At 51.2% G+C, this 15,916-nt stretch overlaps 2 protein-coding genes and 1 long non-coding RNA gene across 7 annotated transcripts; 1 reads left to right on the top strand and 2 right to left on the bottom strand.

Annotated features, from left to right (window-relative positions):
* Positions 1 to 991: 991 nt before the first annotated feature.
* Positions 992 to 3,975, bottom strand: Uba52 (ubiquitin A-52 residue ribosomal protein fusion product 1). Of its 4 annotated transcripts, none has more exons than XM_005332987.4 (5): positions 3,859 to 3,975; positions 2,580 to 2,693; positions 2,274 to 2,360; positions 1,268 to 1,370; positions 992 to 1,183 (listed from the first exon to the last, which is right to left on the bottom strand). In XM_005332987.4, exons 2-5 carry the CDS (start codon positions 2,680 to 2,682, stop codon positions 1,090 to 1,092), a joined length of 387 nt encoding a protein of 128 aa, XP_005333044.1. In that variant the 5' UTR covers positions 2,683 to 2,693; positions 3,859 to 3,975; the 3' UTR covers positions 992 to 1,089. The 4 variants fall into 4 exon arrangements, with proteins under 4 accessions (XP_005333044.1, XP_005333045.1, XP_005333047.1 ...); XM_005332988.5 differs by having other exon boundaries at positions 2,580 to 2,690; positions 3,859 to 3,954; XM_005332990.5 differs by having other exon boundaries at positions 3,846 to 3,949.
* Positions 3,945 to 8,743, top strand: LOC120891488 (uncharacterized). The gene is made up of 2 exons (XR_005735937.2): positions 3,945 to 4,769; positions 6,265 to 8,743. It is a non-coding gene; the product is annotated as an uncharacterized LOC120891488 (long non-coding RNA).
* Kxd1 (KxDL motif containing 1) lies at positions 5,315 to 13,854 on the bottom strand. 2 transcript variants are annotated; one of them, XM_005332992.5, is made up of 5 exons: positions 13,697 to 13,854; positions 9,501 to 9,622; positions 8,136 to 8,288; positions 6,964 to 7,010; positions 5,315 to 6,185 (listed from the first exon to the last, which is right to left on the bottom strand). In XM_005332992.5, the coding sequence occupies exons 2-5, from the start codon at positions 9,599 to 9,601 to the stop codon at positions 5,956 to 5,958; spliced, it is 531 nt and encodes a 176-aa protein (XP_005333049.1). In that variant the 5' UTR covers positions 9,602 to 9,622; positions 13,697 to 13,854; the 3' UTR covers positions 5,315 to 5,955. The 2 variants fall into 2 exon arrangements, with proteins under 2 accessions (XP_005333049.1, XP_040146196.1); XM_040290262.2 differs by lacking the exon at positions 13,697 to 13,854 and adding an exon at positions 13,339 to 13,562.
* Between the last annotated feature and the right edge of the window lie 2,062 nt (positions 13,855 to 15,916).

The following is a 15,916-nucleotide window of genomic DNA, read 5'->3' as shown; positions in this document are numbered from 1 at the left end:
AACCCAGTACTCTAAATACTGTAAGGATATTAGCTCAGGTTTTTGCATACACCTTTCTTGTCCAATAACATCCGGGCCCACTGAGATGATTTACTGGCAGGTACTTGGTAAGTGTCCAAAAAGTGCTGAATTAGGGGTCCTATGCAAAGGCCCTGAGGTGGGAGCCTTAGGCAAGAACAGGGATAGCAAAGCATTTTAAGTGCTGAGGTGGTTTTGGAACTTTCCAAGGAGAAATGGGCCAAGTGTGGCAGCCCACACCCGTGATCCCACTAACTCTAGAGGCAGACATGAGGATCACAAATTTGAGGTTAGCCTCAGCAACTTAGTGAGGACCCTGGCTCAAAATAATAGATCTGGGACTCTGGAGGATGGGCCATAGCAGATGGTGATGACCTAGACCAGGGAGGGGCAGTCAACAAGGTGGCAACTGGACTAGCTGAAGAATGGGGTGACTTAAGACTGTAGCCCTTAGATGGCATTGCAGGAGAGGGAGTCATTGGCATGTCTGACATAACTACATTGAGTCCCAATCAAAATTTAAGGTAGGCTGTGTGGGTGCAGCTCAGCGGCAAAGCACTTGTCTAGTGCACATGAGGCCCTGTCCACCCCCAGCAAAACCAACCTTGAGGAATGACTGGTCTCACATGTGCTAATAATTTTCACTCAAAACTAAGAAGCATTTACTATCAGTAAATGGTCTACCTACCTGTCTACTCATCCACACCTGGACACCTCCAAATGTCAGCTAGATCCCAGGCAATGACACAGCAGACCTTGGTCCCCACCAGGTCCTAATTTCCATGTTAGATGACAAAGCACATGTTTAGCAGAGCCCTAATTGAAACCTGCTGTATGTGCAGGACAGAAACCACCAAATTCTTTTAGTCTCCAGAAGGATAAGAGGATCCAAAGGCAACAGAGAGTCAAAGGAGATAGGCCACTCTTCAGCCACCTCCCTGGACAAAACAGTCACATGGACACCAGTTACTGCTCCAGTCAATGTAAGGGAAATTTTATTGAGGTCCCAAGGCCATACATGGGGCTTGGGCAGGAGGCCACTCCTTGGGGAAAGGAGCCAGTGGAGGGGCTTTATTTGACCTTCTTCTTGGGGCGAAGGTTGTTGGTGTGGCCACACTTCTTCTTGCGGCAGTTCACAGCACGGGGGTGCAGGCGGGCATAACACCTGTGTAAGGGACAGGAGCGGCTAATGAGGGCCCACCCTACCCCTTATTCCTGCCACCCCACCCAAGCATCTGAGCACACATACTTGCGACAGATCATCTTGTCACAGTTGTACTTCTGGGCAAGCTGGCGCAGAGAAGGCTCAATGATGCCACCTCGCAGGCGAAGCACCAAGTGCAGGGTGGACTCTGCAGGAGACAAGAGGACATCAGCTGAGCCCAGTCCTAGCACCTCAGTCACTGAGCAAGGCTTTCTGTCACCTGGTAGACTGGTGCTTCTCATATTAGGTAATGAGAACTCCAAGCAGGATCCCAAGTGGTCTATGTGTAGATGGACACAAAGGGCTGGCCGGACCTGCCCACAGACATTCCATGGAGAATCATCCGGCAACTCTAATGTTTAAACATTATAACTACCACAGTGAAGAGGCATTAAATTTCTTCTTCTTTTTTGGCCTCGTGCATGCCAGGCAAACGCTCTACCTCTGAGCCACAACCCCAGCCTCCTCTTCTTCTTTTTTTAATATTTATTTTTTTAGAAGAAGTTGGACACAATACCTATGTTTAGTTATTTTTATGTGGTGCTGAGGATGGAACCCAGGGTTTCACACGTGCTAAACAAGTGCTCTACCACTGAGCCACAATCCCAGCCCCGAGACACTAATTTTCTTTATAACAGTAATAAAAATTTCCCTAATTACTTTTTTTTGGGGGATGGGGGTGCTGGGGACAGAATCCAGGGCCTCCTGCACTCCTGTATGCTATCTACCACACAATCCCAGTTCCGGTGCTCATTTTTTCTTTTTTTCCCCCCTTTTTCATTTTTAGTGATGGAATCCAGGAGGACTCTACCACTGAGCTACAACCCTAACCCTCCACCCTTTTTTAACATATTTAATTTTGAGATAGGGCTTATACTTGCCCAGGCTAACTTAGAGCATCAACATTCCTGCCTCAGCCTCTGGAGTACCTGGCACTGTACTGACCCTCGTCTTAACAACTGCCTCCCTCTGTAGTGCCACTGAGTCCACTAATGCTCTGTCCAGGGACTGAGGGCTCATGGAGCCTGGTCTAGCAGCCCCACCCCAGTACCTTTCTGGATGTTGTAATCTGAGAGAGTGCGGCCATCCTCCAGCTGTTTGCCTGCAAATATCAGACGCTGCTGATCAGGTGGGATGCCTGGAAAAAGAAGGAAGCTCAATTACTAAAATTATCCACACTTTACTAGCGGGCCCTCCCCTGCAGGGGTGCTCTAGTACCAATCCCAATCTTTCAACTGAGTTAAAGATGAAGCTTTCTTTCCAAGGGATCACAGGGAAACACTGGCAAACCTGGGGTCTGTCCAAATCCAGCACCTAGCTCACAGGACAGAGTCCCCACTGACTCAGCCCAACTCACCCTCCTTGTCTTGAATTTTGGCTTTGACATTCTCGATGGTGTCACTGGGCTCAACCTCGAGGGTGATGGTCTTGCCCGTCAGGGTCTTCACAAAGATCTGCATCTCTGCGTCTGCTGGAAAGCAGAATGGAGTGGTGAGCAAAGCAGGCCTGACAGCCCTCCTGTACCTGCACTGACCACAATTTCAGGCCTGTGCCTTGCGCTTGTCTTCCATCTACCCTGGCCTTTCTGGGCTTATCTTCTCACACACTCTGGTTTTTAGCCTAAACCTGTCCTGTACCAAGGGACCAATTCCTCCGCCCTACTCCTGGATACCATGCCCTCCCCCACAACCCCAGGTCCTGGGGATGTTATCCAGGCTTTGCACATGCTGGGAAAGTGCTCTACCACTAAGCTATACCCACAAGCCTGCAGGAGTGTCCTTCAAGTTGGGCAGAGGAGGTATCTCCTTCAGTGTTTGCTGATATGCATAACAAGTACCCAGAGGCATTCTCTTTGCCAGGCATATCTTCCCTGAGGATGGTGCCATCCTCCCCTGTTGACAAGTTCCTGGACTGTCCTACAGGTTTCCCTTACTACCTACACGGGAATGTCATCCCAGTAGCCATCTCTCCAACATACCACACACCCCTTCTCCTTTCTTAACATAAAGATGAGATGTCCAACACTCTTGGCTTCCTTCTCAGACCTAAACTCCCCAGATCTCATTTACTGCCTTTGCTCCAACCCATAAGCAATAATGTCGAGGACTGGGGATGGAGTTCAGCAGCAGATGGCTTGCCTAACAAGCGCGAGGCCCCGGGTTCCATCCCCAGTAGCACCAAAAACACAACAAAAGCTACCACTTATTATCTGCCAAACACGTGCCAGGTATCTGTTTAGATAACGCTTCACATTAAAAGGAAATTTAGGAAACAGTCTAGAAAATTAACGATTATTGACGTAGAGTGAGGTACGAGCACCCAACCTGAGAAATCCAATCCTTTCCAAAGGCCCGGCGCACAACACAGCAGCGCCACCGCCTACTGCCCCTTCGCTATCCACCCGGGGCCATCCAGGAGGCTCCATTCCCGCCTCGAGGGATCGCTCGGGCTCCTCCCCGGAGCCCCGTCCGCCTCGGGGAGCCCCGTCCCAGCTGGGAGCCTGGGCTCACGTGCCCGTTCGCCACCCCCGGGGCTGCCCCCCCCAGCGAGCTCGGGGTCTCCCTCTTCGCCTCCCGAGACCTCGCCCACCACCCGCAAGCCGCCCCGCGCCAACCCGCACGACCTCGGCCACCGACCCGCTCTGGAGCCTCGTTGAAGAAAAAGAGGGCGGCGGAACCGGAAACCGCCGATTCGCCGCCGAGAGCGCCTGCGCACCGAGCACGCCGCGCGTCTGCGTCACAATCCGCGTCTCGCATCGGGTGCCGCCCCAGGCCCCGCCCCGGCACCATGTTGGGTACTGGCGAACGAAGCCGCGGCGCACGTGGGCCAGCGTCGCTCACCCTCTTCCGGGTGTGGGCGGCGCCCGTCGAGTCACGTGACGATGGTCGCGCCCCTCCAGGTGTTTTAGCGCAGTCTCCGGCTCCCCGACGTTACCTGGCGCTTGGCCGATGCTCCGGGAATGCTTGTTGAATAGAGCAGAGGAGAGACTTTTCTGCTAAAGTAAAGGCGTCACGCAGAGAGTGTGCAGGGTGCAGGGGTTGAAATGGAGAAGGTGGAAGTCGCAGGAGACCCATGGGAGCCACCGCAGACACTCAACACCCGGAACCTGTTGCTGGAAAACTCTGGCCGCTGTGCACGGACGGACTTAAGGGCAGAGTCTATGGGAGCAGGGAAAGCTGGTGAGACTAGTGCCTTCTCCAGGAAAAGGTAGTAGGGTCTGGCGAAAAGTGCCCGGTGGGACCCGGCGTGTTCTGGACTGGGACTGAAACTTGCGGATGGCACCGGACCAGGGAAAAGGGAGGACTGAGAAGTTACGTGCGAGTTTGTCAACGTGCTTCGTTATTCCTGGGAACATTTCTAGTGTCTACTGCGTGTCACGCAGAGGCAGAGAAGCTTTCATACCTGTGAAGGTGCCTTTTCTTGGGGACAATGTGTTGCTGTTTGCTGCCCAGATTGATCTCAAACTTGTGGGCTCAAGCCATCCTCCTGCCTCAGCCTCTACCTCAACCAGCAGATTCCTTTAACATAAATTCTAAGAGCTCCGAAGGTGAGGCAACTTTGGGAGAGTCTAACGGGGAATGGGGTCCAATCTGGCTGCCTGCCCCCCCACACACAGTGCAATCTAGAGGTGTTGTTCAAGGGGGTAAGGGAAGTGTTGGTAGCAGTGCCAGCAGGTGTGACAACCTGGGAAGTGCAAACCTGGGTTGTTAGGACTGCCACCACCGGGACCTCCACGAAGAACAGCCCCATCTTTCTTGTGTGTGTGTGTGTGTGTGTGTGTGTGTGTTTTACTAGGATTTAACCCGAGAGAGCTCTGCTGCCAGCTACAGCGCCCCCTCCTTTTTTTAAGACAGATCCTACTAAGTTGCTGAGGCTGGCCTGGGACCTGCGATCCTCTTGCCTCAGCTTTCCAAGTTGCTGGGATTGCAGGCTCAGCCATGCAGCCTAGTGGTCAGTCCCATCTCTTTCCAGGTCAGTGGTGTGTGCTTGTCTGCAGACCTTGACAAAAGGACTCCATGTCCTCCATCCAGCATGTGTCCACTTTCTCAGCCACTAGACCCAAGGAGGGAAAGAAGCCAGGGAGATGTGCTCTTCCCTTTTTAGCAACAGAGTCTTTTTATTGATAACTTCCCAACAGCATCTGTAAACATCGGGTACAAAAATATTCCACTAAACTGTTTTCCAAGGTGGTGTGGCTTGCTCCAGGAAACCCAGGATATGCCTACGGGGCCTCTGAGGTCCACACCTCTATTCAAACACAGGCCTCACAGGCCTAGGGCTGAGTGGCCATCCAGCCTCCATCTCTAACTTCCTTCTCTGTGTCAGAAACCTCCTGGAGACACTAACTGGAGAAAGTACTCAGTACTTCAGACTGAAGAAGGGGCAGGGAAACCAGAATTAGTGGGTGCAGGGTGAGAGGACGATGTGACGATCTTGTCCACCTCCAGGAGGTCCTAGCCAGGGGAGCAGACCTGAGGCCTGGCTCTGAAAACATCCCTTGTGCCCAGCCCCACCACTCCAGCTGGGATGGCTGTGCCCTGGCATGAGGTTATGTTCCCAGGAGAAGGAGCAGGAAATTAGAGACCCCAGGAACTCCACAGCCCCGGGAGGGAGCCCTGGATGACAGAACAGGGTGGCAAAGGTGAAGATGGTGAGGCAGGGTTACCCACTGCCACCTCAGACACCTGGGGATGGCTACTGCTGCCCAAGACCTCTGGGTGCCTGGAGCAGGGCTACTCTCCTGGCCTCCCCTCATCATCCGTCTGGCTGTGGCCGTTGACAGTGGGAGAGCCAGGCTGCATGTGGGACAGGTCTTCGAAGCCAGGGCTGAGGGAGGGCGAGACAGTATCAGGGCTGGTGTCGCATGAGCCTGTACTCTGCTCCGAGGTGGCAATGGTGGTGGTGACACTGGGCGGGATGGGGTCCTCATCTTCATCCTCCAGGAGGGAAGCCTCTGGGATGTCTGAGGAAGGAGGCCCAGGAGTTGCTCTGCTGCCTTGTCAAACACTCAGATGGGGAACTTTGTGTGTGTGACCTGACAGGTTCCCGGCCCTGTGGGTACATGACTTAGCCCATTTTACTGAGGAAGAGGAAGAAACCAAGGCCCAGCAGGTAAGAAGAATCCCTCCCACACGAAGTGATGTCGGGATGCTGCCTCAGCCTCCTAGGTTAGGCTGGGTGACCTGGCTCTGTCCTTCCTCACCCCCACTACATCACCTGGCCCAGCACCCCTCCTGTCCACCCTGCTCTGTAAACTCGGAATTTATGTCCATGGTAGTCGGCAGCTTTGGGATGAAGAGCTAGCTATTGGCCCATTAAGCAGATGGGGTAAACCAAAGCTCAGCAACAGGGAACCCTCTGAGGTGCTGGCGACACAGAATGGTGGCCCAGAGCCACTAGGGCTGTCACTAGACAGATGTGAACTTGGTTCCTTCCCCCTCCCTTTTCAGCTGCACTTCCTCCCACAATCGTGCTTCTCTGGGCGTCAGTTTCCCCCTCTGAAATCAGGATATTCATGGTTTCCCGTCACAGGTGGTTGTGGGTGGAGTTTGGCTCATGGTAGTACATGGACAAGGACAAGGAGACTGCATCCCACCAGCACCCTGCCCTTGCCCCCCACCCCCATCTCTCTGGACCCTCCACCCACCAGGGCCTGGGCTGCATGTCAGCTGGCTTCGGGAAGCCAGCTCTGAGTGGAGGAAGCTGGCATGCTCGGGCTCACTAGCCTGGGTGACACTTACGGCTGAAGGCCTCCGGGTGCTGCCTGGCCAGTTTCCCCTTCAGGGTCCTGCAGGGAAGCGAAGGCACAGGGGCTGAACCTGCTGATCAGATGGGCTGGGCCTGGCACTGGCTAGGGAGCCCTTGCTGGGTGGGCAGCAGGAACCTGGCCCTCACCATTCACCAAGCCTCCCTCTCTCTGCTCCACGCTCAGCCCAACACGCCTGGGAACACCTGGGCACGTGCACCCTGGGGTCTGGTCCCTGAGCCCAGGCAGAGGGGCCCTCTCCCTGCAGTGCCCCCTTATGTTAGCCTCCTCTACCTTTGGACAAAATGAAGCTTAGAGAATTTTTTTTTTTTAACTGCTGGTTTTGTGGGTGGGTTTGTTTGTTTGGGGGATGGGGATTGAACCCAGGGCCTTGTGCATGTGAGGCAAGGCAAGCCCTCTACCAACTGAGCTATATCCCCAGCCCCTAGCTGGTTCTTCTTTTTCCTAAAGTACCACAGCTGTGTTTGCAGAGAATGGAAAGGAGGTTTTCAAAGCAGGTGGTTATCTTTGTGGCCTTATAAGTACCACTACTGTTGATGGTTCCAGGCCAGGTGGCAACCCCTCTTCTCCTTCTTGGGTGACGGGGACACATAGCCGTGGTTATCAACCCTCAAGATCCCTGCTCCCCCTACCCCAAACCATCTGGGCAGTAAACCTGATATGAAGCCCTAGAAAACATGTGCTGTTATAAATTATAATAAGATTAAAAAGGGCTGGGGCTGGCAGGTGCACGCCTGTAATCCCAGCAGCTCAGGAACCTGAGGCAGAAGGATTGTGAATTCAATGCCAGCCTCAACAAAAGCAAGGCACTAAGCAACTCAGTGAGACCCTGTCTCTAAATAAAAAGGGCTGGGATGTGGCTCAGTGGTTGAGTGCCTCTGGGTTCAATCCTTGGAACCCAAACAAAACAAAAAGGGCTGGGGCTGGGCCCAGTGGCTCATGCCTGTAATCCCAGTGACTCAGGAGGCTGAGGTCAACCTCAGCAACTTAGTGAAGCCCTGTCTCAAAAAGGGCTGGGTGTAGAGCGCAGTAGGAGAACACCCGGGTTCAGTCTCCAGTACCAAACAGCAATAACAATTAAAACAGCAGAACCTCTCAGTTCCTGAGTTCGAATAGGAGCATTCCACAGAGGGGTCAAGCACACACCTGATCCTGCGGAAGATGCTGTCCAGGTCCCGCTTCATTTCCACCAGCGTCCTTGTGTGGTGCAGGAAGCGCTCGCTCATCTGCTGCAGGCGGGCGCTGGACAGGTTGTTGAAATTCAGCAGCATCTCATTGGTCTTCTCAAAACGGTCCAGCCTGATGCAGAGAAAGGGCACAAGCTCTTTGCCCCGCCTCCAGGGCCCTTGCTGCCTGACCATGCTAAGGCCTTACTTGCTGTTTCTTTGGCCTGCCCAGTTAAAACTGCTGTTCAACCTTCAAAATCCTACTGAAGTGTACCCTTCTGTTGGGGTTTGGATCCTAAATGTCCCTGAAAGGGCATGTGCTAAAGGCCTGATCACCAGACTGTGGTGCTGCTGGAAGTGATGGAATGTTTACAAGGCAGAGCCTCGTGAAGGAAGTCAGGTCACCGGGGGAATGCCCTCAAAGGGGCTTTCAGGACCCTGGCACCTTCCTGTCATCTTTTTGCTACTTGGCCACAATGAAGTCAACAGGCCTACTCTCCTGTGCTTTTCCACAATGATATACTGTGCTGCCATAGGCCAGGGACCCATGCACTAAAACGTGATCAGAAATAAACCTTCCTCCTCTGAGTTGTTTATCTCAGGTATTTTGTCACAGTGATGGAAAGCTAAGACTTTCTCATCTCTCCCTTAAGCAGACTCCCCACTCCCCTTAGACTCCAGCAGCCCCAAGTTGTTCCTCTGGCCCTGACTCCATATCTGCTTCTGACCACCCCCAGTCCGGGAGTTCCCAGAGGTCAGGTGTGAATTTGCCCTCAAGAACTAGAAGTGAGATGAGTATTGCTGAGATTCTTCACCCAGGAGCCCAGGCACAGAGTGAGAAATGGCAGGAAATGAGGTCTGTGCTGGGTCATCAATGCAGTGTGGGAAAGCCTTTGGGTTAAGTCCAAAAGAAGCCACAGCCAGTTCCGTGGTACATGCCTGAAATACCAGGCCTAGGTAGGAGGATCACAAGTTCAAGGCCAGCCTCAGCAACTTAGCAAGACTCTAACCAATTTAATGAAACCCTATCTTAAAAAAAAATAAAATAAAAGGGTTGGGGATGTAGCTCAGTGATAGAGTGTCCCTGGTTCAATCCCCAGTTACTAAAAGGAAAAAAAAATCCCTCCAGTTCTCCGACCCCTGCCAAGCCAGTCACAGCTGCAAGACCTTCTGAAAGTCCTGCTTCCTGTGCCAAGGCCTCGCCTCCAGGTCACAGAGGGACCGACTCTGGAGCCAGCAGGCAGATTTGCTCATTTCCTTCATTTTATCACCAGTGTAGGCCTGGAGTGGGGACTGGCCAGGAGTGCATTCCTTCCCCGCCTGGGGCCCTGCAGCCAACACTCACATGTTCTTCTGGGCCAGGATGATGGCATTGACGTCATCCGTGTTCACCATGCTCAGGATTCTGCTGCAGAAGACCCTCGAGGCCGAGTCCGGGGGGTCCATCTCTTCCTCCTCCTCCACGGCCTGGCACAGGTAGGAAACCACAATCTGCGGTCTATGCCAGGCACCAGGGGCGTGGGCCCTAAGGTGGGACTGGGAACCTCATGGGTTGGGTTCTGACTCAACTATTGCCCGAGTCGGGATGAGCGTTGTGACTCAGCCATGCCAACTGAGCCTCAGGGTTATTATCCCAGAACGTGGAGTCTTGGGAACCAAAAGGGGTCCCATTTGTGAACAGCACCCAGCACCTTGGAATCCCCCACTCCCCAACTTTCAGGGCACCTGCTGTTCATTTGTCCAAGGCCCAGCCCTTTTTGGATCTGCCAGCCTCCTTCCTGACCCACTAGCAGAACACCTTGGCTGCCTGTCACATCACCACCTCCAGTGTCTCTTTTCCGAGAGGTCTTTGCTGACAACCCCACTTGGGTCACTCTTTTCTTTTTTTTCTTGCAGTATTAGAGATGGAACCCAGGGCCTTGCACATGCCAGGCAAGCGCTCTGCCACTGAGCTACATCCCTGTTTTGATTTTGAAACAGACCTTACTAAGTTGCCCAGCCTGTCCTCAATTTTGCAATCCTCCTGCCTCAGCCTCCCAGGTCACTGGGATTAGTTGTGCTACCATACCCAGCTTGGGTCACTCTTATATTTCACTGCTTCAGTGAAATTATCCTTTCTGAAATTACCAGAGTTCCCAGTTGACCCGTTTGCCTACAGCTCCCTCTATACCAATGTTAGCTCCAAGAGAGAGCTGTGTCACCCAGGCCCAGAACCTGGCAAGGGAGTGTCAGAGCTTTGTTTTGGACAGGCAAACAGAATTTTGGAAACTCAGCTCTGACACTAGACTTTTATGAGCAGATGAAAGCCAAGAATTTCAGGCATTCACAGCCCGGCAGTGGCCACAGCAACCCAGATGGCTCTGCAGCTCCCAGACTGCCTGGCATTCAAGGACCTTCCCTACCTAGAGGGAGGGGGCTTTCAGGCCATGTAGAAGGGGGGACAGAACTGACCCTTCTGAGGGACTTGGGAAAAATCTAGAACCTTGAGATAGCTTGACTTTTTGGACCACACATTTGAAGACCAACAGAGCCAGGCGTGGTGGTGCATGCCTGTAACACCCATTACTGTGGAGGCTGAGGCAGGAGGATCCCAAGTTCAAGACAAGCTTTGGGAACTTGGTGAAACCCTTTCTCAAAAAATATGTTCCTGGGCTAGGGATGTGGCTCAAGTGGTAGTGCGTGGAGCGCTGGGTTCGATCCTCAGCACCACATAAAAATAAATAAAGATGTTGTGTCCACTGGAGGAAAAAAAAAAAATTCCTCTGGCCCTGACTCCATGGGGCCAGAAGGGCCAGTATCTGCTTCTGACCACCCTCAGTCTGGGAGTTCTATGTTCTATGGGTGTAGCTCAGTTGTAGTGCCCCTGAGTTCAATCCTCAGTACCAACTGATAAAATAATAATAATAAAGAACAACAGAAGGTTTACTTCTGATTGGTTAATTGTCACACATAGGAGCTATGGGTATGGCTCAATGGTAGAGTGCTTGCCTAGCACACAGAAGGCTCTAGGCTCTATCCCCAGAATCTCAAAAAGGGGGAAAAAATTTACACAGGATCAGCAAAATGTTTGAATCCATTTAATCTCCCTTCCCATTTCATTATTTATTTTTGGTGCTGGAGACTGAATACAGGTCCTTACACATGGTAGGGAAATCCTCTACCACTGAACTACAGCTCAGCTTTTTACTTTGAAACAGGATCTCACTAAATTGCCCAGGTTGACCTCAAACTTGTGATCCTCTCGTCTCAGCCTCCAGAGTCACTGGGATCACAGGCTAAGCCACCATGTGTGGCTACCTTCCAATTTACTGAGCAGTTACTATATCCTAAGGCACCAAGCTCAAATACTTGGAACTATTATCATCTTTATTTACAGATGAGAAAACTGAGGCTCAGAGAGACTAAGGAACTGGGCCATGGTCACACAGCCAGTGAACCTGAGCCCTAGCTCAAATGCACAGTCTGCAGATTCCACAAAGGTGGGAATCTGAACAGGAGGTCAGTATCCACCTGCTACAAAAAGGCTGCCTCTTAAAAAAAAAAAAAAAAAAGAAAGAAAAAAAAGAAATTACTTTGTTTTTATGTGGTTCTGGGTGGGAATCCAACACCGTACTTCACATGTGCTAGGCAAGACTTCACTGCCATTCCACAATCCCAGCCCAGAAGGCTGCCTCTTAAAGCAGCAGCTGATTTTGGCCTGACTTCAGATATTTTTATGGGAAAAAATGTTAATAGGGTCTTCTTTCTTCCTCTGTGAAATTTCCTCAATTCCAAATGTTAGCAACAAATACTTTAGGATGCTTGCCTAATATGTCCAAGGCCCTGGGTTCCATTCCTCAATACTGCAAAATAAATACATTTTAATAATAATAATAATAAGCTGCCACATCAGGTTTAAGCTTCCTCCCAACTGTTCACTGGGCTTTTATTATGTGTCAGGCAAGGTCACCACAGCTGCCACATTTCCAGAAACATGACCATGTATAAAGAACAGATTTAAAAGAGCACTCGTGGGGGAGAGGACCACATCTAGCCCCTGTCAAGCCAGGATTTAGACCTCCAGAGAGATGGTTCTGCTTCAAAGCGGGGCTCTAACTGGGTGCCACAGCACATGCCTGCGATCCCACATACTTGGGAGGCTGAGGCAGGAGGATAGCAAGTTCCAGGCCAGCCTGGGTAACTTAAATCACTCTCAAAATAAAGAGCGCTGGGGCTGGGGATGTGGCTCAAGCGGCAGCGCGCTCGCCTGGCATGCGTGCTGCCCGGGTTCGATCCTCAGCACCACATACCAACAAAGATGTGTCCACCGAGAACTAAAAAAAATAAATATTAAAAATTCTCTCTCTCTCTCTCCTCTCTCACTCTCTCTTTAAAAAAAATAAAAAAATAAAGAGCGCTGGGGATGTAATTCAAGGGTAGAACGGCCCCGGTGGTTTAATCCCCAGTACCACAAAGAAAGAAATTCAGTGTTTTTATCCCCCCTGTCTTTCTGGCTCCCAGAAGTGAGAGTGAGGGGTTTGCGGCAACCTCCCCCTCACCCACAGCTGCCTCAGGAAACCTTCCCTGTCCGCTACTACACAGCAGAAGGGATCCAGCAAGGGATCTGCTCTGCTCCAAATACATTATGGGATGATGGAGCCGCCACGCCCAGAAGGAGGCTGTGTTGTTCCACCTGAGTCTCAGAAAATGAGAATAGACTCAAGATCTCTCAGTGCGATAAAAAGAGAGCTCCAGCAGGTCGCCAATGCGCACACCTGTAGTGGCTGTCACTCCGGAGGCTGAGACTGGAGGACTGCTTGAGCGCAGGAGTTCGGGGCCAGCCTGGGCAACAAGGAGACCCCATTTCTTTAAACAAAACAAAAAGCAAGGGGGGAAAAAAAGAGAAAAAACAGATCTCTGAGCAGGCTATTTCCTCCAGCTGGAATGTGAAGTCCCGGGAATCATCAGTTAACAAGAGCCTCCCAGGTGCTTCCACAGGAGCGATCACTTATATTTAATTCTTCATATGATAAAACACTTCAATGAATTTTCCTAAATCACCACTACGAGGCAGATACTATCCTCTCGGAGGGAAGCTTACGCTCACAGGGGCGGACTCAGTGGCCCAAGGTCACAAGCTCAGCAGAGACACGCCGCGGTTCCAACCCAAACTTTTAACTCGCCTCCCAAGCTCACAAAATTACCCCAAGTGGGGCGGGGCTCCACTCTGCACTCACTCCCCGCCCCCGGCAAACGGGGGACACTGGAGGTACGAGCAGAGCAACGCGCGGCTCCGAATGACACCGCACAATGTGGGCGCAGGCCCCAACTCCCGCGCCCGGGTTCCGAATCCAGCTCCGGCCCGTGGCACTGCCCCGCGCATCCACTGCGCAGCTGGGGAAACTGAGGCCTGTGCGCAGCAGGAGTGCCCAGATGTGGCCAGCGGCGCGCCCCACCCCACGGCAGCCTGGGTGCTGCGTCCGACCCGGCCTGGCTCCCCCGCGGCCCCGGTGTCCCCAGCCCCCACCCCAAACTCAGCCCCGGCGTCGGTGGCGGCGGCACCTGCACATCTGGCAGCCTTGCTCGCGCTTCCGGGATGGCGCCCTCGCCGCCTCGACGTCACCACGCACCGTGCGTGCGAGCGCGCGTGGCGGCGCCGTATTCTGGGACCGACTAGCGTGCGTGGAGGCGCGGCAGGAAGTGGTCGGGCTGATACGTAATTTCTGTTCGCTCGTGCGTCACAGTGAATAGCCAATCAAACAGTTCCTGTCGCGCCTGCTCAGTTGTTCAAAGTCTGAGATCGAAAGCAACCCCAAAAGGGGAAAGCTGAGAGAGACATCCCATTATGCAAGGCTGAGGCCCAAGAGCTGTAGAAAGTACCCCCAAGGTCTTAAGTGAGCTGTAGCCGAATCAGACCCAGGTGTTCTGCTTCCCAAGCCTGGAAATCGACCCCATCCGGGTTCATAAATCTCTGCTCCGCTTTTGGTGACTGGTCCGGCGTTCCATCCAGGATTCTGCGTTGAATCCAGTCACGTCTTCCTAGTCTCCCCTAATATGTGACAGTTCTCAGTCTTTCCTTGTTTTTCCTCACCGTATTATTTCTGAAGAGTACTGGTTTCGCAGAACGACCATCTCTGTGTTTGTCCGATATTTCCTCGTGATTGGACAGACTGTATTTTGGAGGCGCCGGGTGTGGATGTGTTTCATTGCTGGTGATATTGAACTTGATTATTTGCTTGAGACAGTGTCTGCCACTTTCTCTTCTGTAAAGTTGCTGATTTCTCCTTTGCAATTAGTATCTTAAGAGACCATGCCAGGAGGAGAGGGAGGAGAGGGAGGGGAGGAGGCGGGGGAAAGGAAAGGAAAGGAAAATGAGGAGAATAAACGAGACCATGCAAATGCCCTGTGGGTTTTATTTTTGTTGTTTTGGAAGGCTTTTTGTCTTTTTTTTTTTTTCCTATCTACTAATTTTAACATCCATCTGTGGTTCTTGCTGGCAACATTTACTTGGGGTAGTGTTTGCCTCATAGTGGTTTTCTATTTATTAACTTGATTATGAATTGGAATTCCGTAAGTGAAGCTGTCTATTCTTCTCTGATTATGGATTTATTCAAGTATTAATATGACTGAACTTACGAGTATTTTATTTTGTGGATTACCATTAATCAAGTATTGTTTATTTTGCTGCCCCTTTAAGTTCTTTCCTGTGTTCTTTTAATACATCCCCATCAGCTGGGGGTTGTGACACATTCCTGTAACCCCAGCAGCTCAGGAGGCAGAGATAGGAGGATCACGAGTTCAAAACCAGCCTCAGCAACTTATCGAGACCCTGTCTCTAAATAAAATATATATTTTTAAAAATGGCTGGGGATGTGGCTCAGTGGTTAAGCCCCCCTGGGTTCAATCCCTGGTACAAAAAATAAGTCTGTATCGTTTATGAGTGCTTCTTTACTATGGGTACCACAAAATATTCCATGCAGTGAAAACAACCCTAGAATCAACCCTTTCTCCAAGGAGCTTGGTTTCTTTGCTTGAAGCGGGTATTTAGAAACAAAGATCTAGGTGCTTGGTGTGCTCATTGCAATTGTATTGTATTGTCAATACCTCTAGACTCTACTAGCAGTCAGAGCTAGAAAATGTACATGAATTACTTTTGTATCTGAATATATAAGTCATCCCTCAATATCTGTGAGGGATTGGTTTTAGGACCATGAATACCAAAATCCTAGGATCCTCAAGTCCTTTATAGAAAATGGGAGAGTTTTGCATAGAACCTTGCAATCCTCCTGCAGAGTTTATACAATATCTAGATGGTTTAGAATCCTAATACATTGTAAGTGCTGTGTACATATAGCTGTTGTGATTTAGGGAATAATAACAAAAGAGTCTGCACATTTTTAGTATAGATGCAGTTTCTTCTAGAATATTTTTGTTCCAGCTGGACACAGTGGTGGGGTCTCCCTAAGTCTCCCAGGCTGGTCCAGACCTTGTAGATCCTCCTGTTTCAGCCTCCTGATCATGCCTGTAATCTCAGTGACTCGGAAGGCTGTAGTGTAGGAGTATCCCAAATTCAAGGTCAGCCTGGACAATTTAGCAAGACCTTGTCTCAAAAATAAATTAATAAATAAATATGACTGGGAATGTAGCTCAGTGGTAGAGTGCAACTGGGCTGGATCCCCAGAAGTACCCCTGCCCTCTGCAAAGAAATAATATTTTTATTCCAAGGTTGCTTGAATCCATGGATGCAGAACCACCAGATGTGGAGGGCCAACTGTAGAGAAT

The sequence above is a fragment of the Ictidomys tridecemlineatus genome, chromosome 2 (assembly GCF_052094955.1).
Source record: "Ictidomys tridecemlineatus isolate mIctTri1 chromosome 2, mIctTri1.hap1, whole genome shotgun sequence".
Lineage (NCBI taxonomy): Eukaryota > Metazoa > Chordata > Mammalia > Rodentia > Sciuridae > Ictidomys > Ictidomys tridecemlineatus.
The sequence above is the reverse complement of the archived record's forward strand: the minus strand, read 5'-3'. Positions and strand labels throughout refer to the sequence as shown.

Excerpts from the sequence above, each read along its gene's own strand:
- Uba52 (XM_005332987.4), bottom strand. The coding sequence starts at position 2,682 with ATGCAGATCTTTGTGAAGACCCTGACGGGCAAGACCATCACCCTCGAG. Across the intron at positions 1,371-2,273 it reads AGATTACAACATCCAGAAAG|AGTCCACCCTGCACTTGGTG; the intron begins GTACTGGGGTGG and ends TGTCTCCTGCAG. Across the intron at positions 1,184-1,267 it reads GACAAGATGATCTGTCGCAA|GTGTTATGCCCGCCTGCACC; the intron begins GTATGTGTGCTC and ends TCCCTTACACAG.
- Kxd1 (XM_005332992.5), bottom strand. The coding sequence starts at position 9,601 with ATGGACCCCCCGGACTCGGCCTCGAGGGTCTTCTGCAGCAGAATCCTG. Across the intron at positions 8,289-9,500 it reads ATCCTGGCCCAGAAGAACAT|GCTGGACCGTTTTGAGAAGA; the intron begins GTGAGTGTTGGC and ends TCTCTGCATCAG. Across the intron at positions 7,011-8,135 it reads AGCATCTTCCGCAGGATCAG|GACCCTGAAGGGGAAACTGG; the intron begins GTGTGTGCTTGA and ends GCTTCCCTGCAG.